Raw genomic sequence first — 15,226 nt, 5'->3', positions numbered from 1 at the left:
CTTTGCCTGGCATGTAGAGACATTGGTATCAGTCACCCAGAGTGGGTAATGCCAGAGGCTCATGTGGGGAAACTGGGTATTCATCTCAAGTTCTGGTGTTGCTTCAGTGCTTGTCACCTCTAGGGCAAGGGTAAAAGCCCATAGCCACCTTCACCCAACCTTCACCCTGGTGTGCATCGGACAATCAGACATGGTCCCTGGTGGGATTTGGTCTCAGTGACCCCTGGCTGGCTCACTATGTTTCAGCCAATCCTGACCCCAAAGTCTAAGATTCTCTTGGTCAGGCAACGGAGAATCTACTCAAAACAGCTACATTACCTGGACCTCTAAAGGTTCAGGAAAAGGCTTATCCCTTAGCAACACAACATTCATATTATGTTTCCCACTCACAAGTATATAGATAAGCTTAAATAACTTGCTTTTAATCTTGCAGGCAGGGCAGGATACTTTTTTATAATAGCCAAATCCTCAAAAATATTCCTAGCTCATTTTGTTGCCTTAGCTTTATAATCGGCATGGACCTTAACAGCTCAACCAGCTTTCTGAACTAAGAACAGTTTTAACCTTTAAAATTGTGAGCTCATCGTTTGCTTTATGGCATGTTATGAAACGGAAGGTGCTGACCCGACTCTCAAAATGTTTAATACAAAATTCTCTAGTGAAGCCTTAAGGAATGGATATTTGTCCACCGTTAAACTGTAAAATCTTGCCTAAGAATTGAAAAGGGTATCTATAGGAGGTGGGAGGAACTGCATTCTGGTGATACCCTCTGGATGCATCTTTCTGCTTTGGAAACATGATTTATAAAAAAACCGCAAACATTTAACTTGAAGATAGCTAAAATTACAAAGTTGCTCCCACACCTAGTGTTTTGAATAGGAAATATTGAAGCCATTAAAGCTACATGAATTGTTTGTTGCTTTCCTCATTTAAGAAATAAAGCAGTATGACATCCACAAAGCATGAAAAACCTGTATAGTTTGGAAGTCAGGAGGTATCATGAGACTAAACTGGTGTTATGTCCTTCCAGATGTGCTGGTATGGAGCAATGATCGAGTCATACGCTGGATACAAGCTATTGGCCTCCGGGAATATGCAAATAACATTCTAGAAAGTGGTGTACATGGTTCACTTATAGCTCTGGATGAAAACTTTGATTACAGCAGTTTAGCTTTATTATTACAGATTCCAACACAAAACACCCAGGCAAGTTTGCTCATGCTACTTCTGGTTAACCTGTACCCATTCTTGCCTTTTATTCCTCTTCAACCATTTTAATTTTTTACTTTGGTATCTCTAGGCACGGCAGATCCTTGAGAGAGAATACAACAACCTTTTAGCACTAGGAACTGAAAGACGACTTGAGGAAGTAATTAATTTTATTTTCAGTATTTATAAAGTATCACAGTAAAATATAAAAATTAAATTGAATGCATGAAGGCATGTTAATGAGCAGATTGTTAAAAAAGAGACAGTTACAGCTTTAAGGAAAAATTAGGAAATGCCAGTCAAAGTTTTTAAAGTAACCTCACTCTGACTGAGGTTACATTTTCATATGATTTTGTATGTTAAATTTGGCACTGCACTTTTACATGAAGATGAACATTTTCCATAGAAGAAACATGCAGAAAGAAGTGGAAGTTTCTCTGGCTAAAGCAAGTGGTGGGGATGAGTGAATGCCTGTGTAACCTATTCTTTAGGACACTTACCTCCTTTCTTTAAAAAATAAGTGGTGTTTTGGTGGGTTGGTTGGGTGGATTTTTTTGGTTCTTCAAAGTTAATCAAGATGCAATAGAGTAGGATTTGGGGAAGTTATCTAGGATGGGGGATTTCAAATCCACCTATGGAAAATAGTCATCTTAAGGTAAGAGTGCGGTGCAAAAATTTCAAGTCTTGGACTTCTGCACATGAGGAGGAATAAAACTTTTAAGGGCTTGCTGAAAATGTGAGATGCCTATGAATTCTGTGCATGCACATGAGTGTTTAATTCTTTATTAGCTCTTATCTAAGCCTCCTAATGCAATTACAAACCATTGCATTTGTTGTCACTGTATTTGGAAGAGATCTGACTTTTAAGAAAGTTCTACTTCAGCTGGTACTACAACCTTCTACAATCTCAAGCCAGAGAAGTAAGAAGAGTTTTCCACCCTAGCATTTAATATTTCTAAAGCATTTACTTTTACCAGAGTGTCTTGAACTCACTGTGGTTACTGGATGCAGTAAAACAGAGCAGAGTAGTTGTTGTGGAATACATTTGACAGTGGGAAAGGCAGCAGACAGGAGGCTAATTAATAAAGAAATAATCAGTCATCTTCCTTTCTCAAATAAAACTCTGTGTGTTGACAGAGCGACGACAAGAACTTCAGACGTGGCCCCTCCTGGCGACGACAGTTCCCGCCGCGGGAGGTTCACGGGATCAGCATGATGCCAGGCTCCTCGGAAACGCTGCCGGCAGGGTTCAGGTTAACCACCACATCAGGGCAGTCTCGGAAGATGGCCACGGATGGTAGGCTGTCATTTCTGCACTTACTGGTGAAAATCAAGAGGCTTGTTGTAGCATGCTAAGCTGACTTTAGTGCATGTCTGTCTTGTACCAGAATGGCTGCGTTCACCTAACTAGGATGAACGGGGTCTGGGAGACTAGGGAATGGAAAAGCACTGACTTGACACACTATTGATTTTTCCAGGTTTGCTTCAGACTGTCAGTATTTAAAAACAAACAAACAAACCCCCACAGTATAGCAAAGATCTGCAAAGCTAACCTTCAAAAAGAGAGGAAATATTTTACTGATTTTATCTAAAATCACTCATATCTATGTAAACTTTTCAGCTCGATAGCCTCTCTAGCAGGTAGAGTGTATTTAAGAGAAATAACTTGGAAAGAACTATCACCTTTTATTTTCCTTTCAAACTACCTAATTTAGCCTTGACCATCGAGAAACTGAAGCTGCTAACAATTAAGAACTATCAGATGAGTTGTGTAGTTAGCAAATACTGAATTTCAGGTACTAATTGACTTACTGCATTCCAATCTTAAGTTTTCTCTGGAAATAATTTAATTTCCAAAAGATGCAATAACTCAGCAATAATTGAAAAAATGTAACAAGCAGATCATAATATTAAAATAAGTGAAATTTAAAAATCACTGCAAGAGGGCAGGGAGAAGGAACAAATCCCATTGTAGCTATTCCTTCAGGTATATGAATGATGAAGTCATGTATACCTGCCTGAAGTTCTGAGAAGTTCCAGTACAGAGACTGGCCCCTTCCAAATACTTCTTCCGTTTCCTTGGGAGAGAATTTATGTTTATGAATAGATTTGTCTCAAAGTAATTTAATATTCTGCTTGTAGCAATTTCATTCTGTAACTCTTTAATGAACTTGGTATGACAATATTGCCATCTAAATTCCGTTCAAGCCACCTAAATTCCATTAAAGTTTCTCACCTTTAAGAACTAAAATTTATAGTTGCAGTTATAGATGGAGTAATTCACTGATTGCATCACTGAATTCCATTAACTCCACTGCTCATGTACACGCTTTGCATTTAATCCTTCATTTTCTGGTAAAGATGAAGCTGTAAGACAAGGATGCACTCCAAGGCAATTCCCATGTACAAATAAAAGTAGCTCCCTAGGCATTTCCATGGCACACATCACTGCAGGTGTAAACCTTACAAACATTAATGGATTTCATCTTCTAGCCATGCTATGATGTAGAAGATATTATTCCATTTTATGGATGAGGAACTAAGACACAAGGGAGATTTAGTGATTTGCTTTAAGTCTTCTGGACAGTTTGTTATTGATCTGAGTGCTGAACTTAGTAGACTTAAAGGTAGGTAGCTCTAAAGACCTACATCTTCATTCAGGATTTGGCTTGCTCTCTCCCACTGCTAAGAACACTATAGTATTTAAACAGCATGACAGGTACAGTATTAGGACTTCCAACAAAATAAAGAAAAAAAAATGAGTTTTAAACTGTATTCACTTAAGACAGATATCAAGAGTACACGAGACATGAAGAAACCCCAAGTTCTGAACTAGGTCATGCCCAATCATGTCAAAGAAAGCTGCAGAGCAATTTAATAGGCAACCTTCCAGTAGGAAACAGAGTGACCTATTTTCTACATGATTCTAAAGAGGTTCTGGTTTGTTTCTTTTTTTTTTTTTTTTTTTTGCAATTTGCAGTTGCTTCATCACGACTGCAGAGGTTAGACAGCTCAACAGTTCGCACATACTCATGCTGACAAGGCCTAGCAAAGAAGCCAGCACTGAATTGTTGTGAGTATTCGTAAGGGGCCACCATGAAAACTCCTTATAACTGTACAATGCACCAAATATTCCTTGGCATTATTCAAGCAAGAGACAGCATGGAGCAGAGGACCTAACTCAGACTCTCTAGGGTGGTCACTTGATCATGACAACAGCCTGAAGCTCAGTCCAGGAGATGCTACGCTGTTCTATTCCCCATCTCAAACAGTAGGTTCATTCTGCTGAAAGAACTTGAGCAGATAAGACAACAGTTTTCAAACAACTCTGTTCAGATTATAGCTCGCACCAACCATAACATATTTTGTATGCTCTGAAACTTAAAAGCTGGAACTGGGGAGACAGCAGTAGGCACAGGAAGTTAATTTATTACATGAGAACTTCAAGTAGTTCTACCAGGAGCTAAGGAGGGGGAAAAAAACCAAAACAAACAACCTAGTAAAGCAGAAGTGATTTACTTTGTTGTTTTGGTATTTTTTTAATTAGAAATATGACTCAATTTAGAACATCGGGTACCTGCATAAACCTAGAACAAAACTTCCCCTACACAGGAAACTGTCCAAAGTAATCCATTACAGAGATTCACCAGCAGCAAAGAAAGGAGCAACTTTGGATCTATCTAGTAATGGAGTTCACGTTGCAGTTCTCACCACTTATCTTTTGAATATTGCTATGACTCTCACAGATTCACTCTTCCAGAGTTCTGCAGAAATAAACTGTTTTCTGCTACATCACAAGTTTTGCAAAAAAAATAGTACTATTATGAGCGCTTTCATCAATACAGCACCATTTCATGCTAATATTTTCTCAGTAAAACAGTTTTCTTCTTCATTTATTTACTCAGGGAATTGTAGGGAAGCTGGAAAGAATATTCAGATAGCGCCAAAACCTCACTGGGTATTAAACATGCTTTGATAGCTATTATATATTGTAGGCAAGATGTGCCAGGATCTACAAGACAGTCTTTTTTGGATTCCCAAGACTGGGAGAGGCTTAGGGCCATCAAGGCTTTACTGATTCTGAGCATGTTCAAAAAGTGCATAGAACAGCAAAAGTTACCAGTGGAAAATACAGATTGCTCAGGATCCTACGAATCACATGAACCTTACTTCACAGATCTTCAGGAGACTGCAAGAATATAAAATCTTCACCTAGTCAAAAAGGGAACTTTTCATGCCAGCACTGAAAAACAGCAACAGGAGATATTATTTTTTCTAAAATAGGTACATTTAGCAGCCGGTCCTACAAAGATGATGGAACATGTAAACTATATGAATCTTTTTATGTGTATGTATGTACAGATTAGAGCTTGGAGTTATGTCAGTAAAGTAAATGATGGTACTCACAGGGGAGGGAGAAACTGATAGCAGAGATGCTTATCTTTTCTTCTGTGTGCTTCAGAATTGTAATGTTGAAAGCACTGAACTATAACCAAGAAATTAAAAGTCCAAATGCCAAGCAACTACTAGGTCAACAACAAGTCAGGCACATGAGCTGGTATTTTCCAATATGTTTGAAGAGTACAACAAGGGCACAAATTGAAAATTGGTATGTTAACAAAAATTAATTTAAGATTATCCGACACCCTTCTCTTATGAAATGCTTGTTTCCACCAAGTCAGAAGGTTCAGCCAGGACACTTCTGTTGCCACAGACTGGGACAATGCTAGTTTCACTTTTATTCTAATGAAATGTCAAAGGGGATTTACCAAAAGCTACTATGTATTTTATCAATGAAGGTTCCCAAAAAGGATTTGTAAAGACAGACTGAGAAGAGTAGTTCCACAAAGATGTAAATGATAGTCTGGAAACAGCTGGTCCATAGCAAAGAAGTCACCAGGGTAAAAAAGGTAAATGCTGTCAAGGTGCAGTGAACAAGGAGAATCACAGAGTACATCAACAAGGTCTATACACTTAAAATGTGTGTTCAGTTTTGTGCCAAACAGGCAAAGATCTCCAGATGCAGGAAATTAACCCCAGTGCTGAATCAAAGCAGTAAGAAAACAACTGCAAAATGAGCATAAGCAGTAGTCTGTTTTGATCTAGGATAAAAAAAATAAATCTGTATACATTAGTAAAAGATTAAAATGCATTATTATTAATAGATTTATGTTGCAGATCTAAATGCATGTCTCCCTCAGATACTGAAAACCCATGTTTTAGTAAAACATACAATAGCTTACTTAGTGCTATAATATTTTCTGGCGTCATTGCATCCTAGACCAAATTAGAATCAAAGAATGTCACTAATTAATGTTTGTTTATTTTTTCCCTTAGATGTCATCTCTTTCTTCTACTTTACCTGAAGTGCACTACCACTACTTAGGAAAAAGAGCATAAAAACTCTCCGCAAGAACAGGGTAATAGGGAAGAAAACACATAAGATTTATCAGACAAACAGACATGATATTCCTTTCATGTACTGGTTAGTTTAAAATACGAATTAAAAAATATCTAAATTGCTACAAAAATAAAAGAAAAACTAAACAACCTCCCCCTTTCAGCATCTCTGTCATCAGAATTCTGGCAGTAGTGCACATCCAAAGCTTTTATCAAATGAAGCCACTCATTTTTACATTGTTCCATCCATTTTATTGTAAAATACTAGACATTTACGTATTTACTGTGTATGTATTTCTTTTAAAATGTGTAAGTCTTATGTAAATGGATATAAATATGATTTTTTAAAAAATAAAATCTATGGTACACGGGGTCTCAGTGGAAACATTTGACAACACAGTGTCAATAATACTGTTTGTATCTTTCCATTCCACCATTTTTACAGTTTTTTGGATTGTAACAGTCAAATTAATATGTTTAGCAGAGTTAGAAGCTTCAACATGTTCCTACTGAGAAAAATCTGTCAATATTTAAAGCCGAATACTTGCCTCTGATGATGTATAACAGAATGACATAACCTGGAACTGGAGCCAAAATGGAACTCTAAAGACAAAATGAAAATGTCAAATATCTGTAGAGAAGCTCCATGATGGCTCACCTCTTAAAAAAAAACAAATAAACCCACAAGAACTGTTTACAAAAAAAAAAAAAAAAGGCAATTTAATAAAACATGATTTATAAAAAAATAAAAAACTTTCTTCTATGTTGCCTGCGGATCAAGAAGAATCTTGCTTTCCCAAGAGCCATCTTTTCGTTCCAGGATCTTCAGACAGCAGCCAACACTGGAAAATTGAATCTAATATTTGCATAGAATCAGACAATCAGATTCTGATTTTCAGATATATTCAATGAAGAAAATTAAGGAAGCCAAACCCCACCATTTCTTTATTATAACAGGGCATTAGACAGGCTCCTGTCTAACGTTATGCTTTTAGCCAAGATGGCCTTGCTGAGACTTCATGGAAGTCAGCTTTATCAGAGGAAATAACTGAAAGACAGAGTGATTAATATATAGTGTATAAAAGTTTAGAAGAGCAACTATTATCTGCTGTGGCTTTATTTGGTGGTGTTATTGTCGTTTATTCTTTGTTTAAATGGGAAGTTTCAAAGTAAGACCTACTTAATAGTCATTTGCCTATTTGCTATTTTTCTGCTGCTTGATCTTAGCTCAAGACCTGTCTTTTAGTTATTTCTTTTAGCAGTTTGATCTGCAATGTTTGCACGTACATAAACATTTGTTTTGTCTATTTTCATTTGGCAAGCTTAAGTCAATCAGATCGTGAAAGATTTTTCTCCCCCAATGTCAATAAAAAACGAATTCAGTGCTATTTGTGTTTATAAGTCTATTCAGCTTTGTACGTAGTGGCATTAAAATAACTGCATGCCAAACACTTCTAGCCGAAGCACAAGCACGTTTTCTCACCGACAGGGCTGTTACCACGTATTTACTGGCCATAAACTGCCACGAGAGGGAGCACTGACCTTGCTGATGGGCGCAATACGACAACTTGGATCAGCACACAACCGTAGAGACAGGGCTCTTCACCAACATCCTTACTGATGCTCCTTCTTCTTCTGCCTCAGCCTCCTTTTGGATTATTTTATTGCAGAATGTCACAAGGCAAAGCAAGGCAAACACCATTTTCAGTGGGCACAGTATCACTTGAATACACTTCCCCTCATATGCACCAGTTTTACAGAATTTCTTTTTCAGACCCTATTGCCACAGCTCGTGCTCAAATTCAGGGGCAATGGGGAGTGAGGTGTGTCAGGAGAAAGAATGAGCAAGATCTTACGACCAAAGGTGCAGGTATCCTGCCCTAGGAGTGCAGCATGCCCAAATGATTTCTTTTCCCAGTGGAAGAAATCAGACAGAATAACTTATTTTGTTTATTTTTAAGGAGTATTACCATTACTTCAGTTTTGATCTAAGGCTCATACATAAACATCTCCTAGTATATCCCTGTTTCCCTCATACAAGCTGAAGCTCTACTTTCATCAGCTAGAAATTGTGGTTATACTAAATGTTGTTCAGTTGGCTCCAACCCTTTCAATACACTGGGAATAATTATTACATCAACCTCTTCCAGCCAAGTTTCAGTAACTCCCTGACCATTCAAATCCACCCACATGCTTCTCTCTAAAATCAAAATTGAGAAAATCAGTGCTCTCCTATCACTTGTTAAATGGGTTTGTTCTTCCTTGATGGTATAACCAGGTTGCTGGGTAGCACGAGAGTCATACACAAGAATGACTGCTCCTCCCTTTCTCCAGCTGGGCACAAAGCTAAAGCTGTAGACAAAGCATTCTTGCCATCACAGTTCTTCTGGAAAACAAAAGCAATACCCCTGAAACAAGTATTTTTCCAGACTGTCTTGTTGAAATATGGTAACTTACTCTGTGTGGTCTTTCTGAATGCTGATAAAGGAGACATTTGGCATTTCTGGAATCCTCCACAGTACCAGGGTGGTAGCAGAGTAAATACATCTGACCACTCTGTCCCTTTCTTTTATCCCAGTCTTGAGCTCAGATTATTCCCAAAAATAATTAAAATGTTTAAAAAAAAACAATTTTAATAAGCTCAGGCTTCCTCAGAAAGCAGAGATAGGTTACAACACATAACTGTTTATTGTCAATATTAATATGAGCAAATTGTTCCTTACCATGAATTTACAGAAGTGTGCTACAGCACAGTCTACTGAGAACACACTGCCATAGTAAAATAAGTCTATACTTAACTTCTACCTTAGCTTAGCCTACATATGGAATTTCTCTTTTATAGCAACATCACCTGAATTTGCACATTGCTTACTGCTTCTTCCTCTGGAAAGCATTGCTGAGTGTCAGTAACTTCTCTGCTTTAAAACTTTCCCATGAACTTATATTTTAAGAGGACTTTTACATTAACTATTCAGTTAAAATCCTTCAGCTTGAGAAGTAAAGCATTTAGAGAGCCTATCCTCCATCCCCTGGTTTGTTGAGTATCCTCTAAGTACTTAGAAATGGCCTATACAGTCAGGAATGGACTGTCTGCTATCTGTATTTGCTACATATATCTCGGCGAACCTGAAACGTCTAATTATGTCAGCAAAAGCACATTCTGATTATCTTTACCATACAAATCACAACAACAAAGTTACCATAACATGCAAAGGGTAAATGTCTGCCTTTATTTAAAATACATGTTTTGCATTGAATATTACTATGAACAATTTAAGATTTTCAGATAGGAAAGCAAGAAATTATCATTCTACAAAAAAGACACTTCAGGAAGTTATTGATTAAAAAAATTAGAGTAATCTCATTTCAGAGAATCACCAACTGGAAAAGACCTTTAAGATCATCAATTCCAGCCTATGATCCAACACTACCACATTGGCTAGACCATGGCACTAAGTGCCACATCCAGCCTTCATGGCAAAAAGACATAGGAAAAAAAAGAAGAGTGGTTTCAAGAAAACTTATTTTAAAAAAATTAAATGTATAAAAAATTGAAAGATGTAAAGGCTCATAATTTACAAGCAAAGACAATTTGTGTCTGCAATTGTCTTCACATTAGAATTCCTATTTATTGCTGTCCTCAGTTCATGACTTACCTCCTGCAAGCTCTATGAGCCAAAACTAAGTTACTGGTCATGCTATGCAATAATTAATTTTAGTGTAAAAAAATTTAGTCCCAAATCATCACTAATTTTAAAAATGTGGTATTTCCTAATAGAAAGTCTCTAGTGTATTTCAGTATTGGACACATTTCTTATCAACCTATTATCCTGTTTCATTTTTCTTTAGCACTTCTTCAATGTGTTTAAATACATCAGCATCTTCAATGGTAGGTGTTATCTGAAATGGAAGAATATAAAGACACATAATAGTAGATCACTGTTGTTCAGAAGTATGACAGAATTTCTTTCAGAAAACCTTCTAAATCTAGCCTTTGAAAGCAATAAAGAAAAAGGTACTGGAAAGCTCTAGAACATTAAAATCTTTTGGTAAGACACAGTAAAAATAAAATATAACACACTACCTGATGTCACAAGCCAGTTGCAGAATGGTTAGAAAATCAAAACCATGACATCACATCTTTGGATGTGCACGTGTACCTAATGCATTAGACATACATTCCAACTTACCTTATATGGCTTTCCACTGACAAGTGCAGAAAGAGCTGAACGTGGTATCTTGCCAGAGCGTGTTTTTGGCAGTTGTTTTACAAAGACTCCCTTCTGGAAAGCTGCAACTGGACCAATGTTAGTTCTAACTCGCTCAACAATCTCTTCCAAAATTTTGTCCTCTTCTGCCTTTATACCTAGTGAAGAAATTCATATCCTTTAACACTTCTGGAACTTCTGTAAGTCTTAATAACATCAGAGGCAGCAAGCTCTCACCTTCCCTCAGTACACACAGTGCAAATGGAACATGTCCTTTTAAAGGATCCTCCTGGCCCACAACGGCACAGTCTGCCACAGCTTGATGGAAGAGAACACACTGAGGGAGAGAAAACAGAACTAAATTGAACTAATAATAAATGAACAGTTCAGTGAAAAAATTGCATAGGCATGGGTATAAAAAATAGACATTTCTTACATTTTGACAGCAAAAAGTATTTAGTACATCCCAGGATTCCAATTACACGTTGTAGATAAACGTGTGTCTACTTTCATACACACTTACATGTAGTTTTTGAACAAACATAAGAAATAAAAAATATGGCAGCACAAGATACAACTATGGAACAAAGCAAATATTATTCCTTTCAGCTTTGGGACAATATCACATCTTGGTTTAGTTAGTAAGATCTTTGCTGAAACAAATAACATTAGTCTAACATAAAGAATAACATGGAGTTAAGTGTATGGAATAAGGATCAAACCCACAGTGGTCCTCCTACTACAGGGCTGTAAAGATTCTCTCTGGTTCCTTCTGTCTTTTTCATTCTTTGCTGCACAAAGGCATAGTTTCAACCAAAGCCAAATACAGACCTCAGCTTGCAGCCAGCCTAGTTCAACTCACTCTTGGAAACATTAGGTCTCAGCCTCCTTAGACAACAAAGGGAATTAAACACACAATTATGCAAGTGATGGATTGTAGTACTAACATCTCAAACTTTTTTTAAGAAAAAAGTGAGAGATTCTCTTTTCTTCAATGAGCCAGCTGAGGTTCTCACTTCCTTGAAAAAAGTCACCAAGACATCTCAGTACAGACTGAGAATTGTGTCAGTAAGTCTGGGACAAAGTTGGACTGAAGATACCAACAGTTATGAATCCTCTTCCAAAGCAACTGGCTCTTTTCATGTAGCTATCAGGTCCTTTGGGGCATCTTGCTGTCAACAGTGCTTTCAATATATCCTCTATACTCGACCACAAAGAGGACCTAACATGACCTTACATAAAGGCCCCATAGAGGTCACATAATGTGATGATGCGTATTAATTTATTTGTACATACAAAGACTATGTGTTTGCCAACAGCAGATCTTCAATCAGCATTTTGTCAGAATCAAAGGCAGTGAGATGACTGAAAAGAAGACTAACTAAAAGAAGTTCTAAGAATAAAGGCTGCTTTTTTTTTTTTTTTTTTTATGTAGGCATTGGCTCCTCAAACAAGGGCATGAACATGTGGAAGAAGACAGGAAAAGTACCGAGAAGATAGGAGGAAAAAAACCTGAAGGAAAGAAAAGCTGAATCACTGCTGTTCCAGTTAACAACAGGGAGGCTTGTGTGACCTGGTTGTGAAACTGATGGTGGATGCAACAATTCAAAGGGTTGCCCGTAACCCATCCTGAATGCAGATTTCACTATCCTTAGGATTTGTAGTCAAACCAGGAAGAAGAAACTGTCTCTCTGTGCGACGGTCACTACAACACCAACCATGCAGTTTTTAGCAAAATAAATCTGCACAAAGTGTTTCTTGCATACTTTGACAGAAGCTACAATCACTTAAAAAACTATGATCCCAGAAACGTTCCATGCTAGAAAAAAAACAAATGGGAAATACTTAGCTTAATATTTGAAGCACGCTCTGCCAAAGCACAAAAGCATGACCATTTATGCATACCTTCTGAAACTGTGGATTCTTCACAACAGTGAAATGGGATGTGCACAAGCCATATCCAGAACCACAAATGCAACAGCTTGGAGTTAGTAGTGGCTGGACTCATCCCAGAACTAGAAGGGCAGAAGAGCCTGCTGCAGAAATGCTCAAGCTGAATATACACAAGGGTGTTTGAATTCAGATGCAGTCTACTTTATCCAGAAGCCACTGTATCCAAACTGAGAAATCATACAGGAATGAATCTTACACAACTCCAAATCTCCACGGTATTTTAATGCATCACACACACCTATGAGCTTCAGTCACTTCTAGTTCAGAGCCTTACTAATGCATTGCATTTCTTGCTATAAATATCCATTCTTTCCTGTTCTGACTTCTTGACCCTGACCACAGCAACTTTACTGTCACAGAAAAAAAAATATATAAGAAAGGAAAAATAAGAACATGCAGTGAATTATGGAAGAGATTAGTAGAGAGGTCTACAACCAGAAGAACTGTGTTTCAACAAAAAAACTTAGGAAAAACATCTGCAGTAATCTGACCACAAATACTACAATGCCTATCAGGCATCAACTACAGCAGCAATGTAAATGTTGCCAGATTGTTTCACAGTAGTTTGTGTCATTCCAGTGTGTTACTTGTTCATAAAAGTATTATGTTAAGCAAGAATATTGCAGTCACTGTGATACTTTTCTTCGCTAATCTATCCACAATCCTACCAATGTGCCTTTGACTTTAGGACAGCTAATTTCAAATGACTGATAGTGTAAATACTAATTCAGAATTATCATACTTTGTAAAACAGCTGAAAGGAAAAACAGAATCAGCACTAGATATTTTAAAAATTGCTTCAAAGTAAGAAAATTCTCAAGGAAATGACATGACATTCCTGCAATCACTGAGCGTAAGGATGGACACCTCACGTGGCAGCAGACAGAAACCCCACCATCAGGAGGAGATTTCTTATGTTAAATTCCTTGATTTCAAATCTGTTGCCTCAGATAGGCAAAATCTGGTTTGAGCTTCTTCAGAAAGAGTCATGGCAAGCACAGACACCATAGATGTACAGTCAAAAAATCAACACAAGCTGAAGTTACCATAATGGTGAAGATTCACTGACTGGCAAGGCAAACAGTAACACCTACTGTACTGCAGTGAAGATGGAGACCCAGTGATACTAACAGATACCTTAGACAAAGGAGCTAATTGTTTGTAACGTAATGAAGCTGAAATTCTTAGCCAAAGGGCTACAGAAAAATGTGTTAAGCTTACACTGCAGCTATAATGTAAATGAAGGTAATATACTCGCCCAACAAGGTGACCGTTGCTTAATTAAACGGTGATTAAATGAACCTCTAATTCTGTATTTACTGGTCTTACTGAAGAGCTAATTGTGGTCTTGTTAATGCTTTCCCATTTAACTAACAATTTGCTGTGCCTGCATCAACAACACTCTTGGTTTTTAGCTTTGTTCAAAAGGTGAAGAGAACAGCTTCTAGAATTTTTGTTTCTAGGGGAGAGACCTAACTAGCAGGAAGGAAAACAGAGACACTGTGCTCAAGACAACGGATACAGAGGTAATACAGGTGAGGAGGTGATTCAATTCACCATTTGTTACACTACCTTCCAATCAAACCTGAAGCGATGAAAGGATGCCCAGCTCAGACCCTGAGCAGCAGAGCAGTAAGAGGTGGGGATGAGAACCTCTGCTGTGCTTTAGTAGAGCAACACAAAAAATTCTTTCAAAGGGAATGAGGCTTACGCTGGCTGAAGGCCACCTTTATCCAGAGATCCAAGTCAGGACAGTGACTGGTTCAGCTCCCTGGCTAACTGATGCTCAAAGCATTTATCTGAGTTTGTTAACTTCTGTGCAATCAGAATTTCTTCTATTCTATTTTATGTTTTCTAGCCTTTGAAAAAAAAATAGTCACTAGACTAACAGACATTATCAAGCAAAAAAATTGACAGATTAGTTTGTGATTCAGTGAACAGTTAACATTCAGAATTCTTAAAAGTGTCTTTTCCTTTGTACGTGACCAGCACACCTTTTCTATACTCCTTGAATAAGCAATGGATATGTCATCAGGGAAATCAGTAACTGGCAATCAATCACTGTGGTTCCAGAGCAGTGAGCGAACAATGATATGAATTCAGATACTATTACGAACTGCACTATTTTCAACTTTTCAAATTGCATGGGTATTACCTTAATGACTTTCAATATAACAGCAGGGATTTTTTAATAGAAATGTTCATTGTTCATTTAGCACCACTCATACAATAAGAAACAAAATAAATGTGTTATCAGAGCTTACAGAAATGCTTCCTATGTTACCATAGTGCTCCATAACTCCACCTTCAACTAGCCAAACATGCCTGTTTTATCAATCCCACGGTAAAAACTGCTTAGTAGAGATTTTGTGAGATATTCAGTCTCAGCTTTGTTAATCTTTCACTCTTGTCTGGCAGTGCTCACCTCTTCAATTGCTCCTGCTGACATCCTGTGT

The 15,226-nt window shown here is 37.5% G+C and overlaps 2 protein-coding genes across 2 annotated transcripts in view; one reads left to right on the top strand and one right to left on the bottom strand.

Moving 5' to 3' along the window:
* The window catches only part of PPFIA2 (protein tyrosine phosphatase, receptor type, f polypeptide (PTPRF), interacting protein (liprin), alpha 2), a 296,197-nt gene extending 289,463 nt beyond the window's left edge, over window positions 1-6,734 (top strand). Inside the window, exons 28-32 of the mRNA XM_010007993.1 lie at window positions 1,031-1,206; window positions 1,301-1,369; window positions 2,347-2,506; window positions 4,190-4,282; window positions 6,547-6,734. Of these exons, the coding sequence (XP_010006295.1) occupies window positions 1,031-1,206; window positions 1,301-1,369; window positions 2,347-2,506; window positions 4,190-4,248 (464 nt within the window). The 3' untranslated portion in view covers window positions 4,249-4,282; window positions 6,547-6,734. The remainder of the gene's footprint in view (window positions 1-1,030; window positions 1,207-1,300; window positions 1,370-2,346; window positions 2,507-4,189; window positions 4,283-6,546) is intronic.
* A 3,700-nt stretch (window positions 6,735-10,434) lies between these two features.
* ACSS3 (acyl-CoA synthetase short-chain family member 3) overlaps window positions 10,435-15,226 on the bottom strand; it is a 96,563-nt gene continuing 91,771 nt past the window's right edge. The window contains exons 14-16 of the mRNA XM_010008047.1: window positions 11,055-11,167; window positions 10,800-10,975; window positions 10,435-10,509 (exon numbers count right to left, since the gene is read on the bottom strand). Of these exons, the coding sequence (XP_010006349.1) occupies window positions 10,435-10,509; window positions 10,800-10,975; window positions 11,055-11,167 (364 nt within the window). The remainder of the gene's footprint in view (window positions 10,510-10,799; window positions 10,976-11,054; window positions 11,168-15,226) is intronic.

This window comes from Chaetura pelagica, unplaced genomic scaffold (genome assembly GCF_000747805.2).
Source record: "Chaetura pelagica isolate M959 unplaced genomic scaffold, ChaPel_1.0 scaffold50, whole genome shotgun sequence".
Lineage (NCBI taxonomy): Eukaryota > Metazoa > Chordata > Aves > Apodiformes > Apodidae > Chaetura > Chaetura pelagica.
This window is presented reverse-complemented; position numbering and strand designations above follow the sequence as displayed.